We start from the raw sequence: 22,869 nt of genomic DNA, 5'->3' as shown, positions 1-22,869 counted from the left end.
TTTAATGTGTTTATTACGTATAAGTCATTTTGTACCAATTTCCCTCTGATTTTATGAAAAAAAAGCATCAGTGTTCAGCAATTCACTATACTAGACAGAGAAATACTGTTAATATTTGATGATAACACACAGCCACACCCGACTTACCCTTTAATAAAGAGAATGCAGATACATATCAGTCTAGACATGAAACATTTAAGTCTCCACCTAAAACTGTCACATTTTTGAGCCTGTTGCACGGCTGCATGGATGTGCTTTCCAAAATATGGACTAAAAACCTGAAGTAGGTTATAAAATAGTGTCCTGAATAAAGAGAGAAACCTGCTAAAGTACATCGCAGAAGTCCATTATTTCTTGAGCTTCTGTGATTGGCTACGGAAATGAGCTGGAGTGGAATTCTGATTTTTCCTGAATGCCAAACCGGTTTGTGGGGTTAGAATGAGACTATAAGAATGCCCGCCACACAGAGAACAGTTACTGTCAGCGTAGAGGTACAACACAGCAGGATACACCTGGTTCAACGGTTGCACACCTGGTAGGTTCTTTACTTGCAACTTCTTAATATGATTGGCTGTGGTGTCTCAAAATATATAGTCTGGATTTGCTGTAAATATATGGTTCTATTTTCTTATATTTAGTCCAAACTGACCAGCACAAATAGTTTTTGTTTTAAGGTTCATTCATAATATTTCAATAAATGGCACAGTACGTTCTTTACATTTGTGTTTGTCAGAGGCTTTTTACCAATGCAACTTGTATTTAGAGTAGATATTGAATGTATCATCACCTGTGTGTTCCCTGAGAATCAAACCCAGAACTTTGGCGTGGCTGTAGCGCCATGAACGTGTGAACCAACCTCTAGTCAATCAACTCATGACATTTTTTCTGTAAAGCACAGAAGCAAACTCCAAAACTGTTGGTACTTTTTGAATATGATGATTGTAATCTGAATTTAGATCGAGGAAAAGATTTAGGATCAAATTCAAAATGTAATATCGCTCTAAAATTGTCATGGTTGTATGAAATTATATCAGTAGATTGTGGATCAATGTTTCAACTGGTATTTTGATTTTGCAAAGTTAATAAATTGTGAGCTTCCCAAATGAAATACTAATAAAGTCAGTTGACAGTTGTCACTGAGAACAATAACTCAGAAGCATGTTTGTCCTGTTTAACAACTCTGTATTTAAGAGTATGCTATGCAATGTTAGTACTATGTGGACCCACCCACAAAAACATCTAATGTCACTTTTGCTTACGCTTTTCCTCTGGCTTTTTCACCAGGGTGCCCAATACACACTGTCATCATGCAGAACTGGCCCGCATATATTTTATTTTTATTTCTGGTCTTCTGTGATGTCTCATCTCAAAGAAAGAAAAAGTCCACCACCCAAACTCTCTCAAGAGGCAATACTGAATTTCCTCATTCAAGGCATTATTAAAAATTATGAAGTACATTAAAATGATAATTTTTTTGTATTATGTCAAAAAATCATTCACAATAAAATTAATTCTTTCTTTTTTAGGCTGGGGCGATGACATCACTTGGGTTCAGACATATGAAGATGGATTGGCCAAAATGGTAGAAAGGTACCCTCTCGTTGCACTCCACACTCCCCTGTATATGTTACAGCAGATTATAAATTCACAGTATCTCTGTTTCATCGTAGTAAAAAACCTCTGATGGTCATTCATCATCTGGAAGATTGTCCACACAGTAAAGGTTTGCATTTTTATTGTTCTCCTTTTAAATATTCAACATATTCAACACATCCCGTTTTTATTGAACTAGTAAGAACATACAAGAACATGTCTTTCTGCCCTCAATGATGTATGAAAAAGAGCATACAGATTCGTAACAAGATAAGGGGGATTAAATAATGAATTAATTATTTTAAAGACAAAGCACAGGAACGCAGTAAAGTTGATGGAAAAGGCCACTGCATATCAGTTTGTGAATCTCTCTGTGCTCTAATCCTTCTCATTTAGCTTTGAAAAAGGCTTTAGCGGAACATCCGTCTATTCAACGGATGGCCAAATCAGATTTCGTCATGCTCAATTTAGTGGTACAGTACAAATGTTGTATTATATAGTGTAAAGTCAATAATCATTCGAGTAAAATAAAATAAAAGCAAGAATATTTTGAGATATAAGATCTATACCTGTGATTATGATTTTCAGAATGAGTCCAACGATGTAAACTTGGCTCCTGATGGCTTCTATGTCCCAAGAATCCTGTTTGTTGGTGAGTTTCCTTAATCAAAAGAGTAAATAATCATGGAACAAATACCTAAATGGTCCTAAAAATATGCGTCGCATTCTTATTATTCTCAAATACTTTGGCTTTTATCCAAAGTGACTGTGCATTGTGTTCCCTGGGTTCAAACCTGTGACTCTTGCCTTGCTATTAAACAATATTACCAATTTGGATTTTGGGGTGACCTTCATTTTGTTCTCTGTCACCCACAATTCAACATCTGTCCTAACACTTCTCCGAACCCATCCATCCAGATCCGTCAATGACTGTGCGAGCTGACATTTCCGGAAAGTACGCCAACCGAATTTACGCTTACGAGCCAGCCGACATGGACTTCTGTGAGTGTCTTCTATCTAATGAGCTCATCTAAGAGCCAGCTTGTTCATTTGTGTATTGAAGCTCATCTGTAACCCATTCTGTAACCTACATTCTATATATTCAACCCTGATTTTAATGTTTGATTTGAGATGAGCCATTAGTTCAACATGCATCAATGTCCCCTGTCTACGTCTGTGTTTGTATGTAGTGGCGGAGAACATGATGAAGGCCAAGATGCTTCTAAAGGAGGGACACGAGCAACATGGTGATCTGTGAAGGGTGCAAAACACGATCCCAAGACGACAGACTACTCTCATTGCGGAGAGAACATTCCTTTTAATGAAACTTGTAAACCGAATGCAGGTGTTCTTTGTGTAACTAGCCATTTTCAAATTAACAACTTTAAATAAAGTATTTTGTCGGGTTGAAAAAAGTTGGTTGGTTTCCTTTCAGGGTAATAATGAGGAGGTATGAATGCGTTTTGTGCTGAAGTGAAATATTTACAAGAACAGGTTTATTTTTGCCTCTGTTTTTATTTGAACTATTAGGAACATGTATGACTACAAGTAGGCTACCAAGAGTTGCAGGTGTGAACTACGAAGAATTAAGAGGCATATCTGCGACTTCTGGAAAAAGGAAGAAAAACAAACAAGTTTCATCTTGTGAATCATAATCAACGTAAAAATCTAGTCGTCAATGACACAGAGTATCCACTAGATGGCACAACACACTGTACAGAGGACACGGTCAATGAGCTATTGGTTATTAACAAAATGCTCAATAACTCAATACAATAGGCTTCCTAATGTAGGAAGTAACATATATAATATTAATTTAATAATTAAAAGACATTCACATACGAAATTAAATCAAAGGAACTTGGTTAGAGTAGCCCCAGAAGTTAACAAACATTTGGGCTTATAATCTATTTGGTATTTGTTTGGTCACCGTATATTTTCTTTCTGCACCTTTCAAGTATTTTCCCCATTCGTAAATAACATATGCCTTTCACTGAATTCAACAAATCTTGTGAATTAGCCTACTACTCAGCCCATGAATGATGAAATAATGTCACGCAATAAAAAGCAAAACAATCTAAACCCTTTAGACAGGCAAACATAAATCAGTTCTACAGAAGCACAAACCATCCCTTGACCAATACAGATTGATTTCACAGACTGAAATTGAAAACGAGGAAGATGTGGGAAGAAAACAGAAAGGACACAGAAGAAATGATGCGTTTCAAAACTACGTAACGTATGAGTGGATGTGTGCGCGCGAATGAAACCCGTTTATGGCCATTTAAACAGTCATTAATATGTGATGGTACTTAAGTGGTCAAGTAAACTTGTGACATGCATCCTATGCTTATATTGTCATATTTAAGATGCAAAATCGTTTTAATAACTCCAGGTTGGTTGTCCTAACCATTGCAGTCTATCTTTCTTTACGGGTTTCTTTCCATCTCTGCTCTGCCTCGTTGTGATTTCAACATGGCGGCGGTGTGAGTTCCGTCTATACCTCATGGACAGTCTGAATGAAAGATTCAAACCTGCCAAAATTACTTTATCTTTGGAGCAAATTTGATTTTTGCATTTTATGCGCAGGTATAACAAAACAGATTGTGTCTCTTTAAGTGTATAAAGCTGCGTTCAAGACCATAGACAACGATTTGGTATATTTCCTACCACAAACCCGGAAGTAACGCCTTGATGTAGTAGCCTATCACTAAAAGTATTTAGTAACATTAAAACGTGAAAGCTGCTTATGGTTTATTAGTATTATTAAGAGATTGCAATTTTTTAGTACCAGCGCCGTTCCAGAAATTACTTCTGGGTTAAAGGGGGAAATATCCTAAATCCCAGGGCCTGGTTGCGTTAAGCGCCATTAACCCTTAAGTGTGCCCTTAAATATACCTTAAGTTTTACTACGTTTTTTTCCTATTGTCTTTGGTAAAGAGAAAAGCTTAAGGTGCTTTATGCAACCGTGCACAGGTGTTTTAAGAAGTTGGGACATATGCTGACAATCACAAATGCCTTTCACATAAATCTACGGAAATATAAAGTAAAAATTATAATTATAAAGAGGTGGGCCTGAAGTTTTAAAATACTTTTGACACAGAATATAAGGAAGAAGTGACTTGATGAGTGTGCTAAACGCCTTGGAAGGGACACAACACCTCGCGCTCACTGTGACAGGCTCACAGCTTCTGCCCACTGCCGTTTAATCTGGCGGTCAACCTTCCCGGCCCAGGGTCACAGGGAGTAATGGAGCGGAGCGGCACGGCCGTTCCTCTCCCGACAGAGTGAATTAATGCTGTACGCCTGGTTACGGCTCTGACGGACAGTCGCACTCTGGTTACAGAGGTGCAGGGAACAGTCTTATTAATGCCACAGATGAGCACACCCTTACCAATAAGGCTGTCAGGTTCAGAGGCAGTGTCAATATTCTCTAAACACACACACAGCAGGCCCTTCACAAAAGACAACCAGGATGAGTGCCAATACACATCTACCCACAGAAAATAAATGCATTAGTTAATAAATGTGTTTTGGTGATGAATTTTTGAAGAGGCTCCGAGAAAGCGTGAAGCTATCATGCACACGAATAGAGAAACGTCAATATCCCGTGAAGCTTTTTTGTGAAGGATATTTGAAAATCATTTAATACTCACAAAGAATGACTTCTGGATGATGTTATATTTAGAGCCGAGCATAGCAAGCATTTATGTTCATTAAAATATGTTAATACATTCTATTAGTTCCAACATCAAACACACAAAAGGAGTGGCCAATAGCCTTTAGGTGACATCAGGGTCATGAAATATGCTTTTGTTTGTTGGTTGCAGGCAGTATTAGAGAGAGACAGTTGTTCCTTTAGAGACAAAGATTGTGGGAACTCCTAATATGAATCCTGTAAGCTTTAAGATAATTGACTTATGGTTCAAATGAAGTAGAAATTAAAGAGATTTAACCAAGGTCACACAAAAAATTGTCAGACATGTTCAGCAGTGTTTTTCATTTCCTAAATATGATCTTAAAGGAAATCTGATGGCTTTGGATTGATCATCGCCGCGACAGGGACTGACACAAAACACGCAAGATTTAAGACGCCCAAACCAAAAACATACCAAAGAATATCGTTTCAACAAATTATTTTTTAGATTCTCTTACAGCTCTGAAACAAATACAGTATTTAATGTAACTAAGCAAAAGCAAGATGGGAACTCCGTTGTCTTATGTAACAAACTTAATTTTATAGTGAGACACATGTATTACAAACTGTACTATTTGTTATTCTTCATAAATCTATTGTGTTGGGCAAATTCATAAGCACAAAGAGTTCTGCTGTTTCTCAAGGACAAGTGTGCGCCCATCACGTTAAATCTATACAATTCTAAAAAGCATTTAAAATTTCAGAAATGAAGGGTTTTGAGAGATCCACAGTTACTTGAGGTTCCCTTTATTACAATTTTGGCAGAATTTCCAGATCACAAGAAGTCTCATTGTGTTGTGTTTATTTAATGCGGTCGGGAATTGCAATTAAAAAAGAGTTATGCATAAGCTGCAATGTTGAAATTTAAATGTAAACATTTTAAACAGCCGAATTCTGTAAGTGTTCTGTAAGGTTTTGACTCACTAAAATAAGACAAGGACAAAAGCCATTTGCTGCCATTCCAGCACCGCACAGACAATTTAGATATTCAAATATGCCCTGGCATTGTGGAAACAGTTTGCAATGAAAAGATGAATAGGTAATGTGACATTAATCTCTCCCTCCCTGCGTTTGTCCCATAGCACACCTTTACCAGAGATCCGGCTGGTCTGAGTGGTCTCTGATGTCTCTTTGATTCCAGCGTGTGCGCTGGAAGAAAGAGGGCATCCATGCCATTGAAACAGGAAGGTCAAAATGCTAATTCGCCCTGATTCTTCCTCCACGTTAGGCTCACCCATCAATAGAGACCGGGCTGATGTTTTTAATTATTCTGTCAGCTTCAAAGAATTCCTCGTCCGAAGGTCTGAGCTCTCCGATAACTGTTATCCATTTCTGTGACGGCGTGTCTCTCTCTCTCTTTCTCTGTCTTGCAGACTCTCGCCCATACCTCAAGAGTAATTACAATAGATCAATATGCTTAAGGTTGGCAGTGGGAACAGGTCCAATTAACTCTCCAGACATTAGCTAAATAGTTCTGCGAAGTGAATGGGCGTGTAGTGTTTTATTTGACATCAGGAAACAATGTAATCACAGACTGCGCTCAATCTAGCGGACACAAAAACTAACATATCTTTATTCTGAGGTAAGTGCTCTTTCCAAACCAATGACACGAAAAACAAACACGCCTGACAGTCCAACTACAATGCAAGTGCAAAAGATTTCCAAAAGATCAGTATTTGCATGTGAAAATAGTAACAAATGTTCACATTTTCAGATTTTTTTTTTTAAACGGTACACAATACATAAATAATGTCATAGGATGGTGTGAATGGTTGCCAGGTTGAGGGGGGTTTAACTCATAAGAGCCCAAATCTTTGGTGGGCGGTCCCTATTCCAATGTTAATCAAAGGAATCTAATCTGATTTGACAAAATATGTTAGAAAAATTCACGACAGTCATGTAACACAAATTGTACACATTGGCTATCTTCAGGTAACATCATAAAAACATTATAAATTAATTTGTATATCGTAAAACTTATTTACTATGACTTGATTAGGGGAGGGGCTACAGTACTGTTTTTTCCAATAATCGTACTTGGTTGCAGGCCTCATCGTACCAATTCATACGAATTAGCCACTTCGCAAAATAGTCACGAATTCCCCAAACAGACTTTGAATCTGCATTTAAGAAAACACGGTGCCAACCTTCCACCTCTAAGAATGAAGCAAAAGTTAAGTTTAACCAACAACTCAAATGGAGTAGCTACAGATGCAGGGTTCAAACCAAATTGAAGTGTGCTGGAGGCAGAAATGTGTAATGTCCTGGGGTTTGAGGCCATCACATAGCGCGCCGCTCCTCTCCTCCGTTCTGCTCTTTGTGACAGCAGGTGTGGCGTCAGCCCGCACGAGGAGACAAGGTCACAGGGATTCCAGGCTAATAAATGGTGTGGAGATGGAGCGGCCGGTGGAGAGAGAGGCCGCAGAGCGATTCGCCACATACATCAACTCCACTGAGCAGAAAATTGAAATGGAAATCTGGGCCTTGAATGAGTGCAGATCCCATTGTCTCCAGGAACGCAATCTGATGATGTACGATATCTTTTAAGGCGGCTGGTCTTCGCTCGCCGCTTCATTTTGAACCCAAACTGGACAGGTGTGCCCATGTGAAACTTTGCAGGTGTGTCTGATGAAGAATCCCGTGAGTATGATGACTTTTCAACGAGGCTAGATCAGCTCAGTATGGACTCATATAGAGCTGACTGCAAGAAACGTGATTGCTGTAGCCTATATATGCTGAGAAAGAAATACAATTGAGGTGCAAAAGCAATGAGAAAGGTACTAAATAGACCAGTACCAAAATATTATGGACTGCAACTAACACTAGGCCTTTACATTTTAACCAATTTTTTTTTGAAAATCTAAGTAAAAATACACTCTGAAAGTGAAAAGAAGAGATAAGTTGAGAGAATTTGCATAAATTCTGAAAACTCAATAAAAATAATAAAACATATTTCTAATTTAATTGCTGTGGGTGAGAATAAACTTCATTTATATGACCAAAAACCTATAAAACACAACCTATAAAAAGTATGATAAAGTAAAAATTCAGCACCAATTTCAAATTTTGCCACAAGAGCCACAGCCTTTATAATATATGAATAGATACAATTTAGATAAATAAACAAAGGTACGGTATTTAGTTTCAGAAAACATTAGTAATAATAAATTATGATTGCAATTAAATAAAATTATTCGAAGTTCGCTACACATCTGGCCACTTACATTTTTATGTTATGACGTTAGAGGGGACTAAGATGTGTTTTTTTAGATTTATCATTTTTAATGCAGAGTTCCTCTGGACTGTAGAGAAACATTGATGCATGGATGAGGCCGGCGAAGGTGTTTGGAGGAGAAAAGTCCATCTGTTGGAGAACACTGTCTGAAACGGCAGCTTTGGCTCCATTAAGCTGATCACTGAGGAATATCAGAGAGCCAGCGTCGGGACAAGCCAGCAAATGGCCAAAGCAACATCATTTTTTTTTTTTCATTAGGTACACCAGGCTGGCTACTCTAAAATCAAGATGTACTATTTTCACTGATTTTATTTTAAATCAGTGTTATTGACATATTTTTGTGCAAAAAAGTGTGTGCAGAGGACATGCTTTATGAACCTCATGAAAATATTTTTGTAATGCATTGAAAACAATTAACTTTTCTGCATTTAGGACCATATTTTTATCATTAGATTCCCATTACTGTGATACAATATTCTGGATCCCAGTAAGTCTTAATAGCTACTATACAAAATAACAATGAACTATACACAATACAATTATACAGCATTCATCGGGTACGTTAATTTCAACATTTACTTATACATTTTTAAAATCAATGTTGTATCTGTTAACATGATTATTAATGCAAAACGTAAATAAGAAATTGTATTAACTAACAGATTAATAAATGCTGTAAAATATATTGTACTAGGTCTGGTTAAATAATGCAACAACCAAAGTTATTACAAACAACCTTCTTGTTGTTTCTTAATTGTAATTATCATGAAGCCATTTCTCACAGTTTCATTAAATATCATCTTGATTTTGGGGTGAATCACCTATACATTCACTCTTTATTGCACAGAAGGGACCCCGAAACATTCTGTATGTCTAAACTGAGCTAAAGCAAGTGCAAGAGGCTTTAGGGCGTCCTGAATCACTCAAACATGGGAACAAGACCAATTAGGCCTACCTGATATACATCATAAGCACATCCCAGCAGACAGAGTATTTGAGTCTTCATGTACCAGTGGCTATTGATTCATTATTAACAGAAGCACTACGTACTTTGGTATGACAATTTCGGTAGACGATTAGCGACGGTATCGATTCAAGGGAAATTACATAATAAATTAAATGTCAAGTTAGTCTACCAGCGGAGGAGATACTGTACATCCACATGCAGGGATGGAAATCATAGATTGATGAAATTTAGGAGGACGTCCTGAAAATACCTCTAGAAACTTTCCAGGGGCTTCGGGAGAGGGATTCTTTGTGTTGACAGGCACTCTGCCTGCAGCTGCCGGGACAGCAGAATTTCTCACAGAAAACAGTCTTGTGTACATCAGCACCTACACAAGACTGTGTCGTCTCTCTGGATGGATCATAGGAATCACACGTGAGTCTGTTGTTGTTTTACAGTGAACTAGGACATTACAGTAACACATTGGTTTCTACACATGGAGACTTACCACAGACACGATGATATTAATTTCATATCAACAGATGATCTATCAGCTAACCCTGACCCTCACACAAAAAATTGAATACATTTTCACTTTCATTTTACATTTCTGCACTTTTGCAGATGCTTTTATCCAACGTATTCAATTTTTTTCCATGCGGCAGGTGTGTTCCCAAGTTTTATTTAAATATATTTTGTAGTTATTGCTAAATTAAGAGACCATTTCAAATTTCCATGTAATCTGCATTTCTGTTGAATTTTCATAAAATCAAACCTCAGGATTGACAAAGTTATCCAACAGAAAATATGCAAGACGCAAGAAAATGTTGCTAAAAATGAATCAAAAAATGAAATATTTTTGATTGTGAATATTTCCAAAATACATGTACAAATATTACCGTATTGCCTACAGTGTATCTGGACTTGTTTTCTTTGCAGTATTTGAGGTCTAGAAAATACAGAGCATCTTTTCTGTTACTTTGACCTGCTTCTCCAGCTTTCATTTTCTGCAAATAAATGCAAATAGAATTTATTTTAAATTTGGGAGAATTAATTTAAGTTCTTCACAGAATGAAACAAAAATGATCATTATACCTATAAACATAATAGTTAATTCAGAAATGGTCTCTTAACTTTTTCCTGCTGCTGTATGTCTGATTCCATTGTCCCATATTATGCTGGCCATTTTCAATACATTTTTCTCTGTAGCACTTTTACAATGTGCATCACTGCAAAGCAGCTTTACAATTTGACACATAACTCGTTAAAAAATATATATATAGTAAAGAAACTATACAGTACACAATGAAATATGAATCACAAAAATATATATATTTTTATATAGAATTTAACTTCGTCATGAAGTACAAGTACATGCACACACACACACACACAACCATGAAAAGTCAAGAAAAAACAACACCAATATACAAACGTAAACTAGGATCTTTTTTATTTGTTTTTATTTTTTCCTTCTGTATAGATCTATTTTGTTCCTGTTTTCTACATACAAGTCCATTTTTAAAGGATGTCGTCATGCTGGGTGCAGCTTCAGTGAAGTAGCTCATGCAGGTGACCCATGTGGATATTACGAAGGACAGGCAAGAATTGGTGCGGACCAAGATTGAGCTGTGTCGGGTCGGCACGCCGCCGGACTCCACTGTACAGTCACCAAATCACAAGACGTTTAGAAACGGACCGGCCAGGACCAGAGGAGGACGAAAGTCGGGAATTTTTGCTAACACTCGGCTCAGTTTCCGCAACAGAAAACAAACAAAAACAGAATAAAGGTTCCATCTCAGATGGGACCGAGTACATTGTGACATCATCAATGGCATATTTCGCCATCAGTAACAGTAGAAGCAGACAGAAGTAAAGCTCTGACAGCTGCGAGTCGAAGAGGAAAAAATAGGACGATGCAAAAAAAGAAAGACCAAAAATCCCACAAGTCTGCTGTCCTTGAGAAGTCACTCACAGAAAAAGGTACTTTTTGCTGAGCCACATTTATGCAGAACTGACTGTGCTCATTAATTTCAGGGCAGTAATCTTTTCCATTAGAGCAAAGGGAGTCAAACTCTACAGTCATTAATCATTACAGTACTATACTGTACATTCCCTGTACGCGTATAGGGGCCCTTCAGAAATGCATTAGCGCCCATTCTACAAGGCCACAAGAGCCCTTCTTCCCGCCTTGGTATTTTTTTCTGCGCTGAGAAAGACCTTGAACAAAATGCATGTTGTGTTTTGACATAAAAATGAAACTATTACATATGCAGAGAGTCAACTGCGTCGGTATCCGAGGGGGTCACAATATAATTACAGCAGTACGTCCACGTTTCACAAGAGTGCTGAGAATTACGAGCATGTCCTAAAGCCGGTCCTGACTCAACCAACACAAACATACACAATAAAAAATACATCAGTGATTGAAAGAACACAACTCGAGGCAAAACCGTAAAATACTGAACAATCGTTGCGACTTTTTCAACTTAAAAAAATAGTCTCCGTTTGTTTGGATGCTCGAAAGAATAGTAACATGGACATCTTTGGTGAACATTCCACGGCAATCTCAAAGTCTTTTTGCCACCACGTCTCTGCAGAATGCCAACTTGGCTCAGCAGCAGGTGCACAGACGAACACATTCGAACAAACACACACATACTGCTGGTTTCTTTTAAAAGGTTTAAAATCAACAATTCTGCTAAAGCAACCTGATGTCATCGTGGGTCGTGAAAAGGGAGCACCTTTGACCTATCGATACGCAGAGGCATCATTAACTATTTTTAGGGTTTAAGGTTATAGTAAAATATATTTATTTGTCACAATTTCAGACATTTGTGCCGAATCATCATTTTTGGGTGAACTGTTACTCAAATACACATTTTTCATCAGTTTCCTGTCAAATCATGATCATGAAATGTTAGCATTACTATTGTCATAAATCCAATTCGGAACATACAGTACTGTGTAATACTTCTGGAATGTGAATCCCACCAATTATCAACTTTAGGAAAATTTTACAGAGAAGATTGTAAGATCTGCAAACAGATCTGCGTTCACGCTTTCTGTAACCTTAACAGTCAAGCATGCTGCACCGGATAAGTCATAAATCAAAGAGAGTCTGAGCTCTCTGCTCACAGTCCCGTACAGCAGAAGTCTCCAAAGGGGAAAACCCATCTTCAAGGACTTTAGTCTTACTGAAGCAGTCTTTGTAGAGGAATGCAGGTCTATGAGGAAAAAAAACTCAACAAAACACAAGGTCTCCGTTCAAACCCACTTCTCTTCTGCATGCAGAGACGGCTTGCGTCAATAATAAACGTGCATCATTTTTCAGTCCATTCCGCCATCTTGAAAAACTTGTATGTATGCCCTGATCTCAGACCTGCAGTGACTTAACGCACAATAAATGTTACAGGAATAGTTCATTATTTATTTATCTATCATGCATCTAAATTAACATGTTTTTTTAGTTTTCATAGCCTGACAGTTAAATGCTGTCTAAAGTTTCTCCAAAATGTTGGTTTTCTGTAACACTCTATAATAACAGTATAATTTTGGAAGAATGCAGAGGTGATCAAAGGAATAGTTCACCCAAAAAATTGTCCCGGTTGACTTGACACAGAGCCATTAAGAGAGAGAGTTCTGCCAACGGAAGTCCAAAACGTTGGAGCGTCACGTGATTCATGGACCCTTTAGATAGCTCCAGGAAGTTATGTTTTCTCTTTAAATGCTTTATTTCTTTCATTTTATTATTCATTAAAAGGCTTTCATCTTTAAATGGGTTAGAAGTTTACCTCAGTTAGTCTGTTTAGTCTCAGATCCATGCGTTACTAGTAACTTCCCGGAGCCTCCATGAACCACCATTCCTGTGAAAAAACTGTCCCGTTGGAGTCAGCGGAGTTGACGCGACTCTCTCTCTCAATGGCTCTGACTTGACCATAGTAATTTTTATTCCTAATATGAAAAGTCAACGGGTACCATTTTTGGGTGAGTTATTCCTTAAACTAATGATTTTTTAACTATTCCTGAAACATAAATGTTAGTCGCATAACACCAGCAGATCCATCAAACCTGTCGTCGGATTCGAACCGCTTATAGTCAATACAATATGAAAAAAAAATTAAGAAGGGGCTTTTAAAATGGTCCATTTAATTGGCTAGTAATCTTTTTTGCCCAGATAAAGAGCTTTTCTTTCAGCGAGGTCGGAATCCGAGCGACAAACACATACATGCATTTAAAAACGTTTAATAACATCAATGCACTTTGGTTGCATCAATACCAACACCCTCTTCCACTTCCGATTCAAATAAAACTAGGTGGAAATACAATTTCAAGAAATGAAAGTTTCCCGACAAGGTCAAATTGAACTCTATTGCGACTAGAAAGACGGCGTACGCTAAAACTACAGTAAAGTTTTGACTTGTGTGTCTATCTAAAGGGACCATGCTATGTTATTATGATTCTTTAAAAAATTCAATGTTTTGCATAATAAGGAGAACCATGCCTGAAAAGGTGAGCCAGGATTAGAATAGGCTGGACCGGAAAACCTTCAAAACCTTTTGTGCACAGCTAAAGCCATGTGACATGCGCATTTATGGCATCATGGTTTTTCTCAACCCTCTCACACGAAACGGAAAACAAAATAAAATTACTAAGAACGTTTTTCCAGTTAAAATCGACATGACTTTCCATCATCTGGTGTAGGCTAATGCCACTAAATAAACAAACAAACACGAATTTAAAGGACAATGTGCTTCTGCAATACAAATAAAACGGTATCAGTTCACACGAAGAGCAAAATGCCAGACGCTAAAGGGTTCTTGGTTTGTCCGAGAACAAACACCATCACGCATACCCACACTCGCACATCAAGTGAAGTATTAACAGCTGGTTGTTGTCACGTCTTTTGTTTGTTCCCTTCAAGAGTTCAGAGAGAACTGGTCCTGTTCGATGGGTTTTTTTACCCAAGCACCCAGACCCGCTTTGTGAAAGGCTTTGATGAGCGTTTGCTTTGCTGTGTGGTACTCCATGGCCGCTTGTTTGGCTTCGTGGTATGAGCTGGGCTTGGCCACTTTGATGCGAAGGGTCGACGAGAGCTGCGGAGAGATGAGACAATAATCACGCTTAGCGGAAATCATATTCAAAGAAAAAAATGGACCTTGCTTGACCTGCATAAAAACGCCCCCAAATCCCTTTAAAACCGTCAAAATAAACCAGCCTAACCACCTCATGCTATTTCAGACTGTTTTATTTTTGAGCGGGGCAGATGGCAGGCAAGGAGATATTTCATTGGACGCTGGCAAATACGGAGAAAGTTCAATATAAAGTTTACCTTGGAGTGCAGTCGCACCCAGCGGCTGTACAGGGCGTGCTTACACAGACGAGAAGGTCTGCCCATGTCATCCTTGCCCGTGGTGGCGTTAATGACTTCTAGAGCCTGGTCTCCTACAGTCCAGTTCACACTAAAATTGGGAGCTTTACCCGGCTGCCGCGCCTCAGCGTTGCTGATGCCTGCAAACACACAAACCACAGCGGAAAGCTTCAGTCAAAAATGCATACTTCTTAATTTTAATGCTTTGCTACACTGAGAGGGCTCTGATTCGTGGAAGCAACATGATATAGCGAAGGTATTTCTGCACAAAAGAAGATAAAAACTATTTGAAAAGGTTCAATATGCCTTTTTGTCATTTCATCGTATGTTACTTTTTATTCAATGGATTGATTAAACCAATGTATTTCTGAGCAAAATCTCGGAGAAAGTAAAAAGTTTTTCGTATCACGTGTTGGATATCATTTATTTAATTAATATCTGTTAATATTGTCTTCTGTAGATCATTTTTCATTTCCTTCGTTAAAGTCATTTTTTTTTAACAACGACAATAAGTATTCTGTTCTATTCTATTCTTATAATAGGATATTCTATTTTTATTCTATAAAAATGCTATAATATTTCACATTTTACTAGAATCTTCTATGACTTATTTCCAGAAAATCACAATTAAAATTCTTTAATATTAACAGCTTTTTATTGTCAGAAACTGCTTTAAAAACTCAATATTTGTTCAATTACATCAATCACATCATCAAAAAGAATTCACAAAAGCCATATTATCGTGGTCTCAACTAAATAAAATAATGCTATCAGCCAAATTGATTTTGTTTATTTACTGTTTTATCTTTTTTCACAAAAATAATAAATCATATTTCAAATAGAAGGGTAGAATGCGGGGAAAAGGTTTGGAACCATTGTTGCTCTTAAGGCAAAATGTTAAAACTGATGCAATACCACCAACTCCGTGTTAACCTGATTCAAAGATGGATTATTGATGATATTATCAAATGTGTTTTATTGAACCGATATCGATAATCACGTTTATTAATATCACAACTATTGATTTCTGACACCCTTATGATTCTCATTGATAGTTTTGTGGGCCGTATTAGTCTAATATTCTGTGAAGTATAAATGTCTTAAATAAAATCTTCCACACTTTCTTTGTATCTGGACACTAAGACTTAGTAATGAGTCTGAAAGAGGAGTTCAGATCATTTATATATTGCAGAAGAGCTCTTCTGTGAGTTAATCTGGTATTCTGATGCATCGGTAGAGTACCAGGCTGCGTTATGCTTCAACCTCTCACAACATTTCATCAAATGGAGATTTTCAGCAGTAAAGCTGTTAAAAGGAGCAGATTCTCCCAAATATCTGATGTAATTCAGGCAAGACAAGAACACTCAAAGTTAAACGACTGGATAACAAAGGTACTAACTTTTTGATTAGCATGATAAGATGATGTTTGTTTGTTTGTGAGGGTTATGTAAGCTCTCTTAATACATTTAAAACATTAATAGTAACAAATAAATTTCAGATTTAAAAATAAATTATACTGTATTATCAAACATGTGATAAAAAACATCTGAAGCTGTAGTTTAATGCAGTGTGTTAGTATGTCTTAATAATTAACAAACATTTTGTCCATATTGCATAGGAAGCTATTAATACCAAGCTATAAAAAGATATTATTTTCCACAGAGCAAAAGAGCCGGGCATCTGGGATTCAGGTGCCGGATAAACACGCCGCCCATGCAAGACTGAAATTGAGAAAATTCCCGTAATTCATCAACAGAGCAGAGAATTGAAGGTGAGAGTGGGAAAACTGCCCATCCAGTAAATGATAATATAATTGGACATCAGGGGCACTTGTGAATGATTTGGGAATGGGTGGTTGATGCTCTCTCACCGCTGAGCAGGGGCCGGTTGAGCGAGAATTGCTGGGGCAGGTCTTCGATGTCAGCGATCCGCTGGTACATGGCTCGGGAGAGATGATCAGCGTGATACAGGCTGCCCAGAATGATGCTGGAGAAGTAGAGGGGCTCGGTGAAGTAGCTCATGAGAGAGCCCTGGATGCCCACCACGTTCCATCTGCAGACAGACACAACAGAGCTGTAAGTCTCAGCATTTTTTTCATTTTTAAGACTTTTACTTTTCATATTCTCACACAAATACATGCTTTGTTGCATTATAGTGTGCACTTTGCATTGTTTTCTCCCTGCCGTCTGTGACCCACGTCTAGATTCTGACCCACCAGCAGACAACACATCGGTTATACTGTCTGTGTAATGTGTTATTTATTTATCTTTACCTGAAGCCCTTTCTAAACTCTTGACATAATGATACATGCTTTCATGTCCTGATTTCACATGTTCCATCTAAAACGTTTCGAAAATTACTACGAAAATGTGTGTGTACAAGGCAATCAGGAAACCACATGAAATGAGTTACACGATAGGTGAGATCCCCAGCCAGTGCATGTGAGAAAAGCAATCTGACCGGCAGACCATTTGTGAATGATTTCCAAATGCGTGATATACAAAAACTCAACAATAGTGGATGAATTGTTTCATTAGTGCCGTTCTTTCATAGCCTCTCATGTGTCTTCACATCTCGTCTCACGTCTCTGCAGAACACAATCAAAGGCCTAATCAAGCCCAAATCTGCTGCCCAAAACACCTGCTGTAGAAACCAAACTCAAGTGATTGAAGCGTTCATCCTCAGCCTGACCAATCAGCTGCCTCGAACACCCAACCAACTTCAACTAATGGTATACCACTAGTTTTCAGAATCCCTACTTGGGTTGTTTAAGTTTAAAACAACCAGTCATGGGAAGCTAAATTTGCCATATTTTGTATTATTTATGGCTGTTTTAGAGTTTTGGATATAAAAGCTGCATTTGATTTCCACCTCTCTCACCACCTCTATTATTGAAACATTATTATTAGATTAATATTTTATTATTAGAAGCTAGCGGTTGTGAATCATGGTAATGTAAAAAGAAAAAACACATAGGGGAGTCAAACGATTAATCGCTATTAAACGCATGCGGAATAAAAATTACATAATATACTGTATGTCTGTGCACTGTGCATATAAATTTTGTATTAATAAAAACATACACATACATATATACCTATAAAGGAAATATTTACATGTATTTATCTATATTTACCAATAATACAATTATCTATATATTTTTTATCAAATATATGCATGTTTTTATAATTACAAAATTAATATCCACAGTATACAGAGATATACTGTGTAAACACAAACCTTTATTCTGGAAGTGATTAATCGCGATTAATCGTTTGACAACCCTTCTTGCTCCATAATTGATTTTCGTTTATTTTTATCAAAATAATATTTAGATTTCGTGTCTGACTTTTTATTATTTTTAACACAAATTAATGAATATTTATTGTGTATTGTAATATTCATATTTTTGTGAAATGAATGAATAATAATAATAATGCAACAACAATTATTATTGTTATCGTCATCATAATTTATTAATTTTACAATAATATTCAAAGTCAAATCCAAAGACACAATGGGTTAATATTTTCTTATAAAGATTTCATTCAGTGTAAATTCAATTCAATCCTATTTAAGAAATTCAACAAAGGTCAAATCATTAAATTAGACTTCCAATATATACCAACTGAAAACTGACATTTTCTAATATTCCAATCAAATAAACTCTGTTTTCTGAGCTACTGTCATATGAAGGTGGAATGGCACGATTCAGAGGGATATCCACCACCTCCTGTGTATCTCAGTTAAAAACATGAATCTTGTCACCCAGAGCAGGTACTGCATCTCCTAAACCAGGGTCAGTTTTCATCAACACACCAGTCATTGATCTCTGTTAATGTGCAGCTTTCCCTTGACTGAGGGATGCAATCATCAGTTTAGCTGCCAATGAGCATTTCAGCTCGTCCCTGAGCAACATATTAACCAACCCTTTGGCTCACTAAACACTGTTTTACACTGAAAACAAACAATTCAGGATCAAAGTGACACGATCAATTTAATGAGCTTACAGATAACACAAAAGCACATTCGCTTTTTATCAAATTCACAGCACTTGATGAGGTGTAGGGCATGTATAGGAAAACATCAATTTATAAGTTAGTGGCATCATCTTTTCACCCTCATGTTGTTCAAAACCTTTTGTGGAACACAAAGAAGATATTTTGATAAATGTCTTAATAGTTCTGTTTCCATACACTGGAAGTCAATACTTGCCATGTTGTTTGGTTAGCAACGCTCTTCGAAATATCTTCTTTTGTGTTCTGCAGAAGAAATAGAGCCATACGGGTTTGTAATGCTGGTTAATGTATGTGTGCAGGGGGTGAACACAGGTGTTAATAAGAAAGACAGGACCTGTCTCTCCGCTCACAGCTGTATCTGACACCTCCTTATCTCTGCGCTCACAGCTGCCGGGTGGCAAAGACAGACGGCATCGCCATATTGACCCCGCTGCATAAATGAAAGCCGCTTAATACGGCCTTCTTTCCTATTTAACTAGGGTTGAAAAATTGAGTTTTAAACCCGTGCATCAAAAGCTCTGAAAAGCTTTTATTCTATTAGTGACAAAGCGGAGATGGTTTAAATGTTTACCTTATGCTGTAAAATTAACCAGAAGGACAAATCATTTAACTGAACTGTCCTATTATTGTTTCTAGGTTATTTGTGACCCAGTCTGTAACAACACAGCTAAAGTCATTTTTTGTGATATACTGTTCTCTACATAAAATGATCCTACATAATGTGAAGAATATTCTGTGAAAATATAACTTTGATATATTTAATATCGACTGAGTAAAGTCACATCAAAGATTGAAATCATAACGAAATTATGGGTTGAAATCAGACTTGATGCTTTTTATGTCATAATCAGATTGTGAGGACTTGTTTTCACAAGAATTTTCACTTTTAAATCAGGAACTACGTTGTTTTTTCTTCTTTTTTCTTCTTCTCTTCTCTCACCTTTGTTTTATATACAGAATATTTTAGATAATGGTTTTGTATATTTCTGTTTTTTTACCTTTATTATTGTTCATATCCTTATTTAATTATTAAATTGTATTATTATTATCAATATAAGATTGTTAAACTGACTGTCTGCGTCATTCTGCATATGTAACCAATACTTAAACGTCAATAAAGATTTGATAAAACTAATAAAAAAATCAGGAACTACCTCGCAATTTTGTCACTGCATGACATGGTGAGCAGTCGCTCCCCCTGAAGAACTCCGTCCCACGTCTGTATGGTGTTACTGGAGCGAACCGGTATGGTCCCCTCTCCAGATTCAATCTTGGTCCTCAGTTGGCCTCTTGCTTTTCTATTCGGGTGTCTGTCTCCCTGGTCTAAAATGAACAGAAAAACATAAGCGGGTCATTGTTTGCATTTTCAGTTTTACTGCAATTATAATTATGAGAGAATGAGATTGTAAATAAACATTAAGCTCTTATGGCAATCATTTCGGGAAGCATTAATCAGCAACAGATTTAGCAACAGGTCTGCAAAGATCATTTGATTCACTCCCAGAGAACACACATATTGATTAAAATGTAATGGACTGAATGCACTGTACGTCGCTTTGGATAAAAGTGCCCGGCAAATGAATAAGTGTAAAAATATAAATATTTAATTAACTTACAACACTAACATACAGAAGAGTTAATATGTTGTCGTGGTGGCTTCGATTAATCAGGAAAATAATTGTGCGGCTGATGCAAAGCGGCTAAATGCAGAATGATTTAAACGCGACACTCGATAGGAAAATTAATCAGGCCACGAGAGGAAACAACAAAGTTTGCTAATTAAAACGCTGATGAAATTTGTTTTGAAAAGCAGTTGAATGAAATTATAATGAAATGAGACCTGATCATAAGAGCCATTCTGATCCTTCGCTTCTAACAAGGATTTGATCAAATAAAGTCCACATCCAGATGAGATCATTTCTAGAGGCATCAAAAGATTGAATAGTTTAGGTTAATTCCTCGCTCACCCTCTACGCCCGCCTCGTGAGGCGAGAAGATCCGAGCATCTCCACAGGGTGACGTGCTGATGTAGAGATGAAACTGGACATTGTCTTTCAGCCGGTAGCTGCGTTTCTCACACTGTGTAAATATGGACTTCTGGTACTCCTCTTTATTGTTGCTAAATTGAACAGTACAAAAAATGGTATACATTTTAAGTTTTAAAGGATTAAATTATATAAAATAGTTTATATCAATAAGATGTTAAGTTCGTTTAGAAATCGAATATTGTTTTGAAGTGAAAAGGCTCCAGATGCTTAAAGCTGCAATCTGTAACTTAAAAATAAATAAATAAATATCAGCCATTGAACAAATATACTTAAACAGCCGCTTAAAATATCTCCTTAAACTTAAAATAATGTTATAATGTGAGCTTCTGGGTTCAGTTTCACTGAGGGCGTAAAGTAATCAAAATGTTTCAAAGAGATAGCGATATATTCGGAAAAGTTACAGATTGCAGTTTTATTAAAAATAAAACATTGTACTGTAACGGACCATAGGCAATGTCTCACCTTAGGAAGTGCTCCAGCTGCATGTACAGATACCTGATGAGGGAACGTCGAGCGATGATTTCAGCGTGACAATCGTTCAGCGCCAGGCCGCGGTCGCTCATGTACTCGCCGTTTATACACTTGGTTCCTGTCGAGACGCAGATGACCTGAGCGTCTTTGACGTCAGTGCCTGAGAGGAATCAAACCAGGACTATGAAATAAACTTACTAACTCACACGTCCTTTCTGAAGTCTATACAGGTTTCAAGATTATCCTCCATCTATTGACGATATTACTATTATTTTGCACAATGCTGAGTCTTTCTCTCTCATTACTTTTAAAAAAAATTGTAAATTCAGAACAATTGCTTTTGCTGTAGTGTTGTATATTCAGTATCAACACAGCCTGATATCAATATCAACAGATGAATGCATACAGTCAAGAATAGTTAAAATGTAATGAAAATCTTTTTGATTCAGTGCTTTTTATGAAACAGCAATCTTGTTTTGGTTTTCAATTCTAGGTAAAATTGTACCTGTTGTCATGACAACTCCAGCCAGAACTTTCCGGCGTGCATGTGGAGAGGTGAAGTTGTCCGTCAGCTCGCTGAATTTGTCCACAACTAGACGGGAAACAGCATCCGCAAGAACCTGGTAAAGATCATACAGCGGTCAGATTTCACATAAAATAAGGTCAAGAACAAGGTCTACAACAATACGTCGCTGATGCCTTAACATGCAGGTATGAGACAACATGTAGAAACGAAACAACTACATTCAATATATGAAAAAAACTGAATGAATTTAATTTGACAAAACATTTTAGGTCTTATTGTTTATGATTCTCTCTGCATTTTATGTTTGTAAATTGTTTTTTAAATGCATTAAGTTTAGGGTTGCTTATAGATTGTTTTCCATACAGTATTTTACAAATCATCAAAATACCCTTTTGAATTTATAGATGGTTTCAGCGAAAAAAATTAATACAACACGTGGCCCAAACCTAACTTAGACCTCCTCAAAAAATCATTACCTGTCCAGTAGATTTCATTAGTTTAAAACAATTAATTTACATATTAAATAAAATATTAATATAAGTAAATATGAATATAAATATAAATTAAATATAAAATACATTCTTATCACAAACAGATCGTAGGTTAATTTCGAGCCAGGTGTGTGTGTTTATCGAAACAGTCTATCGAAATGTCCTTCTGATATTTTATCAAACAACTTCTTGGCGTTGTGACCCTGAGACGCGATTGGATCTACTGGCAGCTTTCCTTCTTTTGTCAAGCCAAGTCAACTATTTATGAAATAAATGTCTTATTTTCTATTGAAAGAAATCAATACGCAGCAGTAGGCTATTTAGACTTTGAATGGCCAGAACACTACGTTCAAGCTCAATTTATTATTAAAAATAAGACCATGACTTCAGTCGAAAGTTGATCAGAATTGACTGTAGACCTCAGATTCACCTTTCACTGCTGCAATATAATATCAATATTTTATTGAAACTC

General features: G+C 36.9%; 2 protein-coding genes across 4 annotated transcripts in view; one reads left to right on the top strand and one right to left on the bottom strand.

Annotated features, from left to right (window-relative positions):
- Positions 1-400: 400 nt before the first annotated feature.
- Positions 401-3,002, top strand: agr1 (anterior gradient 1). Its single transcript, XM_056755328.1, has 8 exons — positions 401-535; positions 1,285-1,407; positions 1,527-1,590; positions 1,671-1,723; positions 1,990-2,066; positions 2,182-2,245; positions 2,512-2,595; positions 2,784-3,002. Exons 2-8 carry the CDS (start codon positions 1,308-1,310, stop codon positions 2,849-2,851), a joined length of 510 nt encoding a protein of 169 aa, XP_056611306.1. The 5' UTR covers positions 401-535; positions 1,285-1,307; the 3' UTR covers positions 2,852-3,002.
- A 7,897-nt stretch (positions 3,003-10,899) lies between these two features.
- Positions 10,900-22,869, bottom strand: part of adarb1b (adenosine deaminase RNA specific B1b) — a 106,921-nt gene continuing 94,951 nt past the window's right edge. For all 3 annotated transcript variants that reach the window (XM_056754783.1, XM_056754784.1, XM_056754785.1), the window contains 7 exons: positions 21,886-22,000; positions 21,372-21,540; positions 20,829-20,980; positions 20,016-20,184; positions 16,713-16,894; positions 14,804-14,982; positions 10,900-14,567 (listed from right to left, as the gene is read on the bottom strand). In XM_056754783.1, the coding sequence (XP_056610761.1) occupies positions 14,391-14,567; positions 14,804-14,982; positions 16,713-16,894; positions 20,016-20,184; positions 20,829-20,980; positions 21,372-21,540; positions 21,886-22,000 (1,143 nt within the window). In that variant the 3' untranslated portion in view covers positions 10,900-14,390. The remainder of the gene's footprint in view (positions 14,568-14,803; positions 14,983-16,712; positions 16,895-20,015; positions 20,185-20,828; positions 20,981-21,371; positions 21,541-21,885; positions 22,001-22,869) is intronic.

This window comes from Triplophysa dalaica, chromosome 8 (assembly GCF_015846415.1).
Source record: "Triplophysa dalaica isolate WHDGS20190420 chromosome 8, ASM1584641v1, whole genome shotgun sequence".
Lineage (NCBI taxonomy): Eukaryota > Metazoa > Chordata > Actinopteri > Cypriniformes > Nemacheilidae > Triplophysa > Triplophysa dalaica.
This window is presented reverse-complemented; position numbering and strand designations above follow the sequence as displayed.

Coding starts and splice junctions, on each gene's coding strand:
- agr1 (XM_056755328.1), top strand. CDS start 1,308: ATGCAGAACTGGCCCGCATATATTTTATTTTTATTTCTGGTCTTCTGT. Junction 1,591..1,670: donor TTGGCCAAAATGGTAGAAAG/GTACCCTCTCGT, acceptor GTTTCATCGTAG/TAAAAAACCTCTGATGGTCA. Junction 2,246..2,511: donor CCCAAGAATCCTGTTTGTTG/GTGAGTTTCCTT, acceptor CCATCCATCCAG/ATCCGTCAATGACTGTGCGA.